The sequence below is a fragment of the Arachis ipaensis genome, chromosome B09 (assembly GCF_000816755.2).
Source record: "Arachis ipaensis cultivar K30076 chromosome B09, Araip1.1, whole genome shotgun sequence".
NCBI classification, from domain to species: domain Eukaryota; kingdom Viridiplantae; phylum Streptophyta; class Magnoliopsida; order Fabales; family Fabaceae; genus Arachis; species Arachis ipaensis.
The window spans coordinates 30,886,921-30,902,182 of record NC_029793.2 but is presented as its reverse complement, the minus strand read 5'-3'; the positions used below and the strand labels follow the sequence as shown (position 1 = coordinate 30,902,182).

At 37.1% G+C, this 15,262-nt stretch overlaps 1 protein-coding gene across 5 annotated transcripts; it reads right to left on the bottom strand.

Annotated features, from left to right (window-relative positions):
* LOC107618287 (GTPase Der) lies at window positions 462–9,781 on the bottom strand. 5 transcript variants are annotated; one of them, XR_001615183.2, is made up of 9 exons: window positions 9,651–9,781; window positions 7,200–7,976; window positions 6,885–7,117; window positions 6,396–6,521; window positions 6,029–6,214; window positions 5,675–5,812; window positions 5,276–5,589; window positions 1,080–1,148; window positions 462–1,000 (listed from the first exon to the last, which is right to left on the bottom strand). XR_001615183.2 is itself a non-coding variant. In XM_016320304.2 (8 exons), exons 2-8 carry the CDS (start codon window positions 7,891–7,893, stop codon window positions 1,145–1,147), a joined length of 1,695 nt encoding a protein of 564 aa, XP_016175790.1. In that variant the 5' UTR covers window positions 7,894–7,976; window positions 9,651–9,781; the 3' UTR covers window positions 901–1,144. The 5 variants fall into 5 exon arrangements, 4 of the variants coding, with proteins under 4 accessions (XP_016175790.1, XP_020968301.1, XP_020968302.1 ...); XM_016320304.2 differs by having other exon boundaries at window positions 901–1,148; XM_021112642.1 differs by lacking the exons at window positions 462–1,000; window positions 1,080–1,148 and adding an exon at window positions 1,209–1,380 and having other exon boundaries at window positions 5,245–5,589.

The following is a 15,262-nucleotide window of genomic DNA, read 5'->3' as shown; positions in this document are numbered from 1 at the left end:
GATAATCCTTAAAGAGCATTTCTAACGATACTATAGAGAGTGCCAATTGGCTGTTTTGTCAAAAGTAAATGAATCTTTTTTTTTTATTAGAACAACATCATGGAGCATGGTAACTCCCTCACTATCTATAGTCAAAAGCTGTTTCAACTCTAATGGTAGCATATCTAAAAGTAAATGGAATTTATCCGTTGAAAAAGAGGGCAATTGGACAGGAGCATCCTCAGAGGGACTTGGTAAAGGTGGCCAATATATGCTTGTCATATATCATGAAATTTGGAGAAAAAATTAAAAATAAATGCGAATCGGATATAGTAAGCATTGGAGCAATCACATGATATTATACTAATTACACGTCTCACAATTTCTTCCAGTCTTTTCTAATATTTTTCAAATTTCTCCAACAAAAATTTTTCTAATATTTTTGTTCAAAAATAATCCAAAAACACTACCCAACAATATCATCATCAAAATATAATTCATTATTCATGTAATATAAATATATACACAATGTGGCATTTTTTTTTCGGTAAAATATTTTTTTGGTCTTTGAAATTTGGCAAAAATTTTAAAAATACCCGTAAATTTTATTGTTTCAATTTTGTCCTAAAAGTTTTCGATTTGCATCAAATATATCTCCGACAGCTAAATTTTCAAAAAATTTAAAACCAATCCAACAACAATGCATGACAATTATGTTCGATTTACTTGTGTTGAAAGTTGTTCTTATAAAATTGTTTGGTCCTAAATTTTTTGAAAAATTAGCTGCCAAGATATATTTGATACAAATCGAAAACTTGTGGGACAAAATTGAAACAAAATAAAACTTAAGGATATTTTTAAAATTCTTGCCAAGCTTTAAGGACAAAAAGTATATTCTACCTTTTTTTGGGGTTACCCAAGTTAAATAAATTAAAAAAAAAAGAGAGAGAGAAAATAAAAAACAGACAAGCAAAAAGAAAAGAGAGCCTAACTGCCCAAGCAAGACCATCCAAGGCTCCAACTGCAGCAGAGAGTGCAGCTCAGAAGGGAGAGTAACTACTAATTATAGCATTACATGTTAAATAACTCTACATTCTTACCGCAATGTTGAAATTTTTTGGAGAATGAGGTGTTGCTACCATCCTTCTCTTCAAAGTCAAAATTGTCATAATTGAAGTGTTTGAATGTATTGTATTATCAAATGTACAGGGAATCAGCCTCTTTATAGAGGAATTACAGAAATAGAAATAACTAGAAAATAGGAAAGAAAGGAAAAATACTAGCCTAAAATAAAGGAAAGATTTCTAATCATAAAATCCCTAAAATTAAGCTAAACCCAAAAAGGAAAAGATTTATAATTAATTCTATTTACATAAAAGATTCAGGAAAGGAATTAGGAATCTGATTTTGATTTGATTTAGTCAACACTCCCCCTCAAACTGGCTTGAAGATATCATTTATTGACAGCTTGCTTATTATGCTATCAAAAGTCTTCTTGGGTAATCCTTTAGTTAGAATATCTGCTAATTGTTCCGTGGTTGGAATATATGAAATGCAAATCTGTCCTCTCTCAATCTTTTTCCTGATAAAATGCTTGTCAACTTCAACATGTTTAGTTCTATCATGCAACACTGGATTATGGGAAATGGAAATTGCATATTTGTTGTCACAATACAACCTCATTGGTGGAGAAATGGAAACTTTTAGTTCTTGTAGGATTTTCTCTACCCATATTGCTTCACATATTCCATGAGCCACTGCTCTAAACTCAGCTTCTGCACTACTTCGTGCCACAACACTCTGTTTTTTACTCCTCCAACTAACCAGGTTTCCGCCAACAAAAGTACAATACCCAGATGTTGACCTTCTATCCATGACATTCCCAACCCAATCTGCATCTGTATAAACTTCTACTTGAAGATGTCCATGCTTTTTATAGAGTAACCCTTTCCCAGGCGACCCTTTTAAGTACCTTAGGATTCTAAAGACAGCATCCATGTGTTCTTGACCAGGTGAATGCATAAACTGGCTTACCATGCTCACAGCAAAGGCTATATCCGGGCGTGTATGGGATAAATAGATTAGCCTCCCTACCAATCGCTGATATCTCCCTTTGTCCATTACATTTTCTGGTTCAGCTGGCTTCAATTTTAAGTTAAGCTCTATAGGTGTTTCAGCAGCTTTACAACCAAGTAATCCCGTCTCTTTTAAAAGATCTAGGATGTACTTTCGTTGGTTCATAAAAATGCCTTCCTTAGACCTTGCAAATTCAATTCCAAGGAAGTATTTTAATGAGCCAAGTTCTTTGATTTCAAATGCTTTGACAAGCTTCTCCTTCAAGTCTTTTAGCTCCAAAAAATCATCACCTGTCAGAATAATGTCATCCACATATACAATTAAGATGGCAGTTTTATTAGCTGCTGAATGCTTATAGAAAAGTGTATGGTCAGCTTGGCTTTGAGTATAACCAAGTCCCTTCACCACCATTCCAAGTCGTTCAAACCAAGCTCTTGGGGATTGTTTCAATCCATAGAGAGATTTCTTTAGTTTGCACACTTTATTCCTCCCTAGTTCAGCTTCAAATCCAGGTGGAAGTTTCATGAACACCTCTTCCTCTAGTTCCCCATTCAGGAAAGCATTCTTTATATCCAATTGGTGTAAAGGCCAATTGTAATTCGCAACAAGAGATAAGAGAATCCCGCACAGAACTGAGTTTGGCAACTGGAGAAAAAGTCTCTCGATAGTCTACTCCATAGGTTTGTGTATATCCCCTAGCTACTAACCTAGCCTTATACCTCTCTATGCTTCCATCAGCATTGTACTTGATGGTAAAAACCCACCTGCAGCCAACCAATTTTGTATTCTGTGGCAGATCGACAATCTCCCAAGTTTCATTTTTCTTGAGTGCATGCCACTCTTCCATCACTGCTAATTTCCAGTTGGGATCATCTAGTGCTTCTTCTATGTTCCTAGGCTCAAACAGATTTGTAATTTTAGAAGTAAAAGCTCGATGTTTTTTAGAGAGATTTTGGTAAGAGACATAATTGGAAATAGGATGGTTGGTGTTGGTTTTAAGTACTTTTTTGGTGCAGGTTTTGGTTTCTTTCCTAAGGGCTATTGGCAAATTATTATTAGAAGTGACAATTTCAGATTTACCTCGAAGTTCCTGAAGTACTACAGTTGGGCCGTCTTCCGGGTTTTCAGATTGGGTTGGTACAGAGATGATGGGCTGGTCTCTAGTCTTCTTGGGATATTTCCGAACATAACACCGAAGCTCATTTTCTTGTGGTATTTCTTTTCCTGTTTGGATTCCAACTAATTCTGGCACAATTTCAGAATTGGTTTTCACATCTTGTTTTGCAATTGTTTCAGAATTTACTTGATTAGTGAAAGTTGTATCCTCAATATGTAAGATAGGAGTGGGTAAAGGTTCATGCAAAAAAATTTCTTTCCTTAGACTCTCCCCCTGAAGAGAATTTTTTTGAAAAAAGGTTTCATGTTCCAAAAAAGTAACATCCATACTTACATGAATTTTCTTGGTGTGTGGATTGAAACATTTATAACCCTTTTGACTTGGGGAATAGCCAATAAAAATACATTTTTCTGCCCTTGGATCAAGTTTACTTCGATATGAAGGTGTATGTAAAAACACAGTGCAACCAAATACTTTTAAAGGTAAGTCAGAATGCAACCTGCATGCTGGAAAATTCTTTTTGAAAGTATCCAACGGTGTGCAGTAATTTAACACACGTGTGGGCATTCGATTTATGAGATAAGCTGCTGTTAGAACAGCATCTCCCCATAAATACTTTGGAATATTACCCTCAAACATAATGGCACGTGCTACTTCAAGAAGGTGTTTATTCTTCCTTTCAGCAATGCCATTTTGTTGGGGTGTATTGGAGCATGTAGATTGATGTTGAATACCTTTCTTTTGAAGAAATTCACCAAGATTTTTATTAAAGTATTCAGTGCCATTATCACTTCTTAATATTGAAATTTTTGTGTCAAATTGTGTTTCTACCATTGTTGAAAAATACTGAAAAATTTTAGAAACCTTAGATTTTTCATGCATGAGATAGATCCAACATAGTCGTGTGTGGTCATCAATAAAAGTTACAAACCATTTTTTTTTCAAATTGAGTTATTTTTGATGGACCCCATACATCACTATGAATCAAGTGGAAGGGTTTAGATGCATGATAAGGTTGAGAGTAATAAGGAGCTCTATGGCTCTTTGAACGAATACAACTTTCACATTTAAGTAAGGAAGAATCAATATTTTTAAACAAACTTGGAAACAAGTGTTTGAGATATGGAAAACTAGGGTGTCCTAGTCTATTGTGCCAGAGAATTATTTGGTCCTTTATAGGCATAGAACTTATACCACTAAATCCTTGAACTATTTTATCCTCCGAAATATCCTCAAAGTGATAAAGCCCATCCATCATCTTAGCACTGCCAATCATCTTTCCCGAAGTCCGGTCCTGAAAAATACCATGAGTATCAAAGAATGTCACAGCACAATTGGAATCCTTGCAGATTTTACTAATAGAGAGAAGATTACAAGAAAGCTTTGGTACATGTAGGACATTTCTTAGGTCAATGTTTTTGGACAGTTTAATTGTACCTTTTCCAGCAATAGATGAAAAACTACCATCAGCAACTCTAATTTTTTCATTTTCAAAGCAAGGAAAATAAGTTTTAAATAAAGGGGAGAGACTGGTCATATGGTCAGATGCACCTGAATCAATAATCCATGGTGCATTCAAGTTTGAGGTACAGTTAAGGGACATAGGAATACTAAAATTACCTGTTTGAGCCAAAGAACCACTAGGAGTACTAGACACAGAACTGGAATTTAACAACCTTATGAGCTGCTCAACCTATTCCTTACTCAATGATGATTTTTCAGCCTTATGAGCAATTGGAGTAGGAGTGGTGTTCTCCTTCTGTTCAGGATTAATGACTGAGGAACTGTCAACCATAGCTATAAATCAGAGGCACAGTGCAGAGATCCTGCTCTGATACCAAATTGAAGTGTTTGAATGTATTGTATTATCAAATGTACAGGGAATCAGCCTCTTTATAAAGGAATTACAGAAATAGAAATAACTAGAAAATAGGAAAGAAAGGAAAAATACTAGCCTAAAATAAAGGAAAGATTTCTAATCATAAAATCTCTAAAATTAAGCTAAACCCAAAAAGAAAAAGATTTATAATTAATTCTATTTACATAAAAGATTCAGGAAAGGAATTAGGAATCTGATTTTGATTTGATTTAGTCAACAGTCATTCAACTGAGACGCTTCTCTTGTCAGACACCACCCTTTCAGCTCTAGAAACCGGATGACTACTCTTGCTACTACTACTACTACTACTACCAGTTGCATCTTTCTTAGCGACGGAACGTTGCATGATTCTTATGGTAATTCCACCCAAATCGAAATCTTCCTTCAAGGATTTTGTTAAGAACCTGATGTCTGTGTCTGAGAGCTGAGTCTTCCCACGCACAAATGCAACAAACGTAGGTGGCCGAGCCTTGACCTGAGTGAAATACTTTATCTTTGGCTGTGCTGCCTGGTCTTTCCATGAATGCCGGCTCATAACCTGATCAACAAATGAGAGAGGAGAACCAAAGTAAGAAAAAGAAAATTACTGCCAGATTCAAGTGATTTTAGATGAAGTTTATTGCCTTTTGCAACCAACGGTTAAGGCGAGCGGTTGGTAATCTTGAACACCATTTTTCGTATGTATCAATGACCCGGTTCAAGACAGCAGTCCGGCCCCTTCCCTCCAGAGCTGAAATGAATACGACTGGGATTCCTGTTATCTGTTGACAGTTGCCAAAAATCAATGCTGAATCACAGAACAGACGACAAGTCTTGTTTATTGTTCAGTGTTCATCCTCAATTTTCTTCTGTTTGGAAATCATTGCTAATTATAGCATCATGTCCAAATACCTAATTCTGACATCTAGAACACTTCAAAGCCTGATGTCAAACACAACAATCTAGAATTAATGTCAAGCTTTGTCAAAAAGACAAACCTGGGGTATAACTGTTTGAATTTCTTGAAGAACAGCCTCCATAACCTTCTCATAGGATGATGTTTTGTCTTTGCCTCTCAGAAGGTCCATCTTGTTCACAATCACAACCAAGCCGCGCCCCTCTTCCACTGCCCTTCGGGCTATAACCACTTCAGCATGCGTCATACTTCGCCTAGCATTTACAATCTGATATACAGACATGAGACAACTAAGAAAAATAACACTCCCTAGTTCTCAATCACAAAAATGTCTTTTTAGCTTAAACTTCTGGTTTGTGAACACTGAACAGAAGCAAATGAAGTAAATTACAACAATAGGGCTTATGAAAAAATGCAGTTGTTCAAAATGTGCAATATGTACACCATACCTCTTCTGCATCTAGCACCAAAGCAATTATATGAGCTCGGAGTAGACTCTTTCTTGATTGCATAATGCTCAAGGATGCTGCTCCTTTCTCCTGTTTTGTCCTGTGCAACCACCCAGCAGTATCAACCTGAATGGCAGGACAAAATTCAAAAATTTTAACAATACTAGATGTTCACTTAGGAGCTATTTATTACCCCTAACGCAAACCATGTCAGCCTGACTATCAACCACCTTTTATCAAAATATAGGTTCCAATGCTGACAATTTATACTCATTCCAGCTTACAGATTCTGTTATGTTCAATGATTAAACATATAACTGATGTACCAAGAAAATATATGAAAAGAAAATTGAAATTATTGCAAGTTGGGAATGACTTTATCATGAAGACCAGGCAATATATTACAACCAACATCCTGCTTTTCTCTGTTATTGATCTTCAACTCTATTGATAGTCCTAAGTCCATAACAAAATATCTAGGGAACGTACCAGATAAATTGTTCTTCCTTGAAATTCAAACTCTGTCCTGATTGAGTCTCTTGTGAGACCAGCTTCAGGACCCACAAGAACACGATCTTCTTGTAACAACGTATTGAGTAAGGTTGATTTCCCAACATTTGGGCGCCCTACAATTGCCAACTGCAATGGAAGCTTACTTTCTTCAATCTCAGGGGTGCTACCATCCCCAATGCAGCTATTGTCGTGATCACCGTCATCTAGGTCTATATTAACAAGCATGAATGCAAAATTAGATGGCAACAAACAATGATGGAATGCAATGCAGCGAGATTAGAATTGAGTTACCATTGAGGAGACGAAGCATATGTTGGTGGAGCAGAGGTCTAAGACAGTGATAAAGGTCCGGCATACCAAGGCCAGTCTCGGCAGATATAGCAATAGGATCCCCGAATCCTAACCGGTACAATTCATTGGCAGCAGAGGCTAGCGAGCCATCAGAATCAAAGAGTGATTCGGATTTATTCATGGCAACGATGGGTTTGATTTGAGGACCATGCCTGCGGAGCCACTTGGCAACCTCCAGATCAAGAGGATGAAGTCCAGCTCTTGCATCAGTGACAAAGAGAGCCAAGTGAGAGTTGTGTAAGACATTAGCAGTAATGGAAGCAGTTCGGTGGAGGATGGTGCCGGAACATGCTTGGGCTTCAAGGCCTGCAGAGTCCAACACTCTGAAGCGAAGGTCACCCAACTTGGCAAGTCCCTCTCGGATGTCACGTGTGACATGGTCCTCCGGGGTATTGTATACCAGAGCCTCCCTCCTCCGAATCAAACGGTTAAACAATGCAGACTTTCCTACGTTGGGACGTCCTATAATCAGCACCCTTGGGAGGTGCTGCACTTCAATTCGAGTAAAATCCAGAGAAGACTTCTTTTCATGGGTGCAGAAGCACCTGGGAATCACATGAAGGGAGGTGAAGGAAGGTGTAAGGTTGCGGCTGCGAGTGCCAGTCCTAATTCTCAGAAGCACTAGGCGAAGCATTCTATCAACCAGGTGGTGCGCGTCACCTAAATAACTCTATCATTCATATATCCATTCTGAGAGCATATGGCAATACTATCTTCCTATCACACAGCCAAAAACATAAATTAGCAAATAATCTTTCAATCTTATACTAAAATATTCAAATTTCAATGATAAACCTAAATTAGTTTAAAGCTTCAATCAGACCAAAACCATAATCGGCAAAATTTATCTTCATTTTTATAGATGGATTCAGTTTCAATCCCAAGGAAGCACATATTATAAAGAGAGCCATAAATAAACAAATAAATAATGTAATAAACTTACAAAGTTAATAAACAGAGTCACAGTATAAATAGATGTAATAAACAGTAGTGGCAGCGAAAGCATAGCGGCGAGGGAGATGAGAACAAAGAGCACGCAAGTAATGGGATAGGGAGAAAAGGAGAGAAAGGCATTGGGGGAAATTGCGTGGGAAGAACAGAGGCAGTGAAGGTGAGAGCAGAGCAGTGGCAGCGACAGCACACCAGCGGCGACGAGACTAGCTGGCGTGGGTGCTGACGCGGACAGTGGGTGTTAGAGATAGAAACTTATAAAGTGAGTGAGGCTTATGAGCAAGGTTCTGAAAACCAAATCGGTCATCGAACCGTTCTAGCTATTGATGATTTATTGGTTTAATCGTAATTCAACCGAAATAATCATTTTATAATAAAATAATAATAAAATATATAAATAAATCCAATAAACATAATCATAATCTATTGTAAACCTTAAAATGTCATCTAAATTAAAAAGTATTACATCAAACAAAATGTTATAAACTCATTCAAGTACAAATTCAAAAGTCAAATAACAAAATTATAACAAATGTTTTTTAATTGATACTATCGTTTATAACTAAAACAAATATAAGTTATCAATCAGACACAAATTATACAACGACAAGAACAATTATAAGTTTATAACACAGCAACCCAACAAGTTAACAAATTATAGCAAATTATAAGACACAAACAATTAAAAAGTTATAGCAAATTATAATAAAACAAGAACACGAACATGAACTAAAAATCACAATAACAACAAGAACAATTAAAACACAGTAACATCACAACACCACCAATAGGAACAACTAAAACACAGCAACAAAGTGAGAATAACTTGATACGTGTATGCTCAAAGAATCAAAGGCTAAGCTTCCATACACATAGTGGTAGCTACTATCACTGGGAAAGTGAAGAACACCCAAACGAAGGAACCTTCAATCACAGCTTAAAACAAATTCACAATTCCCTCAAATTGAAGCAGCAAGCAACTTGAAAAGGAAAGCACCAAAAACCAACTTCCAAGTAAAAGATTCACATCACCCGTCCCAACCAGAAATAAAACCAAATCTCAAGAACAAAGAGATCTAAAACAGTGATCATTGAAGGGAAAAACCAAGGTTCTGAGAACTGGATCGGTCATCGAGCCGTTCTAGTCACTGGTTGACTGATCCAACCGGTTCAACCGTGGTTCAACAAAAAAAATCGTTTTATAATAAAATAATAAATAAATTATAAACACAACCCTAAAAAGGAAATGCAATGTGATCAACTTTACTCTCGTCATGTTTGCATCACTTTTATCTACTCTTTAGCTGATATATCATGTAAAACTTGCAAATTTTCCTAATCATATCACCATTCCTTACAAGTAGAAAAGTTGCTACAACTATTTTTGTTATAACACACTTCAAGAAAAACCTGGAATACAGTTTAGCAGTCAACTCTTATGTTTTCCATTTGAACACAAGTCCCATGTTCAAGTAGCATTAAACCAGAGCTATACAGCCATAACCAAGAGCCCTTTAATCTGGAAATTTAGAATTGATTTCCATGAAGATCTATCTATTAATGACTTGCATCTAAAGAGGCTTGAAATTGGGAAGAACACAATTGAGGTAATCCATAACTGAAATCAATAATTCGTCAAGACAATCACAATCTAAACACAATTAAGTCACCAAAACAGTTAAACACAACACAGCAGCAGATCGCTACGCAAAAAAATCACAATATACAGAACAGCCAGCACATCATACGCAAACAAATCACGACATACAGAACACCAACACAGCCAGAGCTAATCAATAATCAAATAATCATTCAATAAAAAGTTAAACGCAGAAAACATTCAATGATCATCCAAATTTCAATAATCACAATCTAAGTACAATTAAATTTAAATCACAAAACAAAACAGTAAAACACAACACACAAAATCAGTAAAGAACCAGAGCTAATCACGAATCAGTAAAGAACCAATAATCAGTGAAGAACCAGAGCTAATCACAAGACATTCACTAATCAATAAAATCACAACACACAAAACCGGAGGTAATCAGAGACCAGAGCCAATTACAGACCAGAGCTAATAACAGAAACAGAGCATAAAAAAGAAAAAAAAAAAGAACAACTGAACAAGTGAAGAACAAGCGAGCACTGAGCCACTGACGGTTGGAGAAGGGGGAATGACTGTGATTCAGAGTTCTGCTCGAGGTTGAGAGGAGAGAGGAGTGAGAAGTGAAGTGAGAGTGAGAGGCATGGTTCAGTATTTCTGCCAAAACGACGCCGTTTCTTTCAAACCAACCGGTTCCCGGTCCATTCTAACCTGTCAGGACTGGCCAGTTTAGCGATTCTCCATCGGTATCTAACTGGATTAGGGCTGGCAATTCATACCCTACCCGCGAGTACTCAACCCGGTCCAACCCGTTCGGGTAGGGTAGGATACGGTCTGGGTATGCCTGCGGGTAGGGTAGGGTACGAGTTTAGGGTGTACTCTACCCTACCCTACCCGCACCTCAAATATAACACATATTTTATAAAAATTAGGTATATAGTGAAGAAAGTGAGAGTTAAACTCACAACCTCTCTTATGTAATGACTTACAATAAGTGAACAACCACTAAACTAGTTAGTTAATTTAGTGATTTAGAGCATTAGTTTGTTATTTTTTATGTCATTAATATGTAAAATTTGAAATTATTGAATTTTATATTTACTTTTAAAAAATTTGATATTTCTACGAGTAGGGTAGGGTAGGGTAGGGTTTAGAACTTTAGGGTGCGGGTAGGGTTAGGATTGAGAGATTCTCAACCCGCGGGTAGGGTAGGGTAGAGTTTTAATAGAATTTTAAACCCGCGGGTAAACCTACCCTACCCTAACCATTGCCAGCCCTAAACTGGATTGTTAATATCATCGGTTCGCGATTAGATCAGTTCGACCGGTTGGTCCGGTCTGACTTTTAAAACCATAAAAAAACCTCAAAAATCACCTTTTGTTGTAAAATAAATAAATAAGGAAGATATAAATATAAGATAGAGAGATATAAAATTCTAGTATTAATGTTCACCAATATAATTATCTTGATATAATAAAAGTGATTTATATATATTACTAATATAAGTAGTATCGTATGTAAAGAGAGAAGAGTATAAAGAGAGAGAATATTGTTATTGCTGTGTGTACTGTGTTGTTTCAATCGTTGCTTCTACTATTTATACAGGTGACAAGCTTTTGATTTCAACCTTCATTAATTTTAAACTTGCCTTGAAAAGTTATTCCTTCAGCATAGGAAAGATTAGCCGCCCAATTTCATAAATGGGCATTCAATACGTTCTTATCACAACTAGGGCTGTCCATGGATCGGATCATATCCGTAGATCTGCGGTATTTATCCGCATCCGATCCGCACATATTAAGGATCGGATTGCAGATTTCTGTGCTGTATCCGCGTATCCGATCCGCGGATCCGCACAAAATAATTAAAAGATAAAAAAATAAAAAATATATATACGTTAGTTACTTTGTGTTGCAGCCACCTAACCTAACCCTAATCTCATTTTCACATTTTGCACTTCACGTCTTCACCCTTCGTCCCTTCCCTTCCAGCCTTCCTTGTTCCTTCCTTCACGGCGCTGAAATGTGAAAGCCTGAAACAAAGTGAAACCCAAATCTCCAGACCCCAATCTCACCCATTCACCCCAATTTCTGAAACCGCTCACCCCGCCGTTCACCCCCTGACCCCCAATCTCTCAGACTCTCACCTATTCTGCCGTTCACCCCGCCGTTCACCCCGCCGTTCACCCCGCCGTTCACCCCGCCGTTCACCCCCTGACCCCCAATCTCTCAGACTCTCACCTATTCTGCCATTCACCCCGCCGTTCACCCCCGCCGTTCCTGCCTGCGCTGGTCGGTTTTCTCGTCAACGTTGACGACGATGTTCAGATCCTTGAGCAGGCTGTTATGGCGTTGAATCTTGGATCTGGATCTGGATAACATCGAAGACGGCGAGCTCTGGTGGAAAACCTTGATGCTCAAGAACCAGAGCAACACTAGCAGCAGCTGCTTAGATTCTCTGGTGGAAAAACCCCCAATCTCTCACCCCTAGGCCCTAATCTCTTCACCGTGTTCAGGACTTCAGGTAATTTTCATGAGTAACCTGCTGAATTGAAATGCTCTATTTCTCTGTTCTGTATTTGAACTCAATTTTTTGACTTATTTTCAATACATAATAGTAACCTGTTGTAATTACCCTTACTGTTATTGTGTTTTTTAAAGAATTCTGCTCATGTTATTGTTTATATGAATTATGTGAGATGCTGGTGTTCTATTCTATGTTTGTATGATTTATGTAATTATGTGAGATGTTTCTTGTAGGATTGTGTTGCTTGAAATGGCTGATAAGCAAGCAGTTACAAACAATACAAGTGGATCTAAAGTAGGGAGCATTCCTACTCCACCAAATGTTGCTGCATCGACACCTTCTGAGTCAGCAAGGAGAGGGGAATCAGTGACTAATCTAGCCTCAAGTGATGCTCCTACTGCTGGAACAGAGACACAGACAGGCCAGCCAGGTAAACGAAAGGCTAACAGGCTCCCTTCTATTGTTTGGGATCACTTTAAAAAAAATACGGAAGAAACTAAAGCTCAATATAAACATTGCTTGAAATGGTTACAATGTCATAGTCGTAGGGATGGCACCTCTAATCTAAAAAAAAATACATTGGAACTTGTGCGAAGAACCCAAATAATCATGTTGATAAAAAACAAAAAACCCTTGTGTTCACAAATTCTAATTTAGATGAGCCACCAACATTGAAGGCAGTAGACTTTAACCAGGAGCGGTGTAGGCTTTCACTTTGTAAGATGATAATAATTGATGAACTCCCATTTAAGTTTGTAGAAAATACTGGATTTAGAGACTTTTGTGGTGAGATGCAACCTCAATTTAAAATCCCGAGTCGTCAGACAGTTGCTAGAGATTGTATGCAATTGTATATAGAGGAAAAGACCAAACTTAAATCCCTCTTGGAGTTGAACCATCAGATGATTTCTCTAACCACTGACACTTAGATATCTGTTCGAAACATGAACTATATGTGTGTAACTGCTCATTACATTGATGATGGATGGACGTTGAATAAGAAAATATTGTCTTTTAACTTGATTGCTGATCATACTGTGTTACCATAGGAAAAGCGTTAGAGAAGTGCCTAAAAGATTGGGGTATTCGGAAGCTTTGTACTGTAACTGTAGATAATGCTAGTCCAACTTTGTTGCTGTGAATACTTTGGTTAAAATTATGCGAGAATGGAATGGTTGTACTATGTTGGGTGGGGAATTTGTCCATCTGAGATGTGCTGCCCATATTTTGAACTTAATTGTTTGTGATGGTTTAAAAGATTTAAACTCTTCTATTGCTAGGATAAGAACTTCTTGTAAGTTTGTGAAGTCCTCTCCATCTAGATTAGCAACCTTTAGGAGGTGCGCACTTGAGGCAAACATTACTAGTCGTCAAATGATTATTCTTGATGTGCCAACTAGGTGGAATTCTACTTATATGATGTTGGAAGTGGCTAAAAAGTTCGAAAAGGCATTTGCTCGTCTTGCGAGAGAAGATGCTCATTTTGAGAGATATGTTGATGATGAGGGGGGCTCCTAGTGATGAAGATTGGAGTAGAGCTCGTATTTTCATGCGGTTTTTGCAAATTTTCTATCATGCAACTCTTTCATTCTCTAGTTCTTTGAATGTAACTTCAAATACTTTTTTCCATGTATTGTGTAAGATATTATGCACTTTAAATAAATGGATTGTAAGTGATGATTTGGTGTTGCGTGAGATGGCATCAGCTATGAAAGCTAAGTTTGATAAGTATTAGGATGATTCTGATCACCGTTACTCTTCTTCTTCTTCTTTCACTTCAAGTGACAAAGCCAATAAACCATCTTTAAATTATCTAGTGCTTGTTGCTGTGTTCCTTGATCCCCATTATAAGTTGGAATATATTCAGTTCACTTTGTCTGAGATGTATGGTGAAGGTGAAAAGTCTTCAAGGATCTTCAAAAAATTAAAGGATATTATTACTAAATTGTTTGAGCAATATACCATATGGAATCCTCGCCCCCCTCAAGATACTCAAGATACTAGCTTTTCTTCCAATACTACACCAAATCCGAGTTTAGACACGAGTGACATTGATAGCATTATGATTGAAGACCCTATGAGCAAGTGGAAACAAACACAAAGGATAAAGTTAAGTGAGCTCAAGAAGAATGAGATGGATAGGTATTTGGAAGATGAAGTGGCAGAAGATTTTAGTGAATTTGATATATTGAGATGGTGGAGAGGAAAGACTTTGAGGCATCGAATTCTGTCTTGCATGGCTAGAGATATATTAGCCATCCCTGTTTCTACTGTGACGTCTGAGTCAGTTTTTAGCACCGGAGGTCGTGTCCTTGACCCTTATCGTAGTGCTTTGAGTCCCACCACTGTAGAGGCTTTAATTTGTACTCAAAATTGGTTAAAACCTGCTAAGATTTTGGTTGAGCTTGATGAAGGAGATGCTGCGGTTGATTCAGGTATATAATGAATTGGTTCATTTATTTTTCGTCATTATTTATTCTTTATTCTTTATTTTATCCCATTGGCTTCGACATATTTGGTTGTTTAATTGAATAGAATTTTCTGGAGTTACTAGTGCTGGAGATCCTGAAGTTCAAAGTCAATTACATCCTCTTGAACCATCTTAGGTATTATAAGTTTATAACTAAGTACTTGTATTAGTGTATAATAACTTAGACTGTTTTTTTGTTCAATTTATTCTAACATGTTTCACTAATTTTTCAATATGTATTATTTTAATAGGAATACACGATTCATGATTGCTGCTGATGTCTGCTGCCTGCTGATTTAAGAAAGGATGGATCAAGTTGTTTTATTTTTAAGTAGCAAGAAACTTCATTCTCAATGTTCTTTCAACAATCTTAGATTTTAGTGTGTTATAATCTTGGATCAAGTTGTTTTATTTCTGCTGATGGTTGATAAGCATTTGCAGATTGTTTAG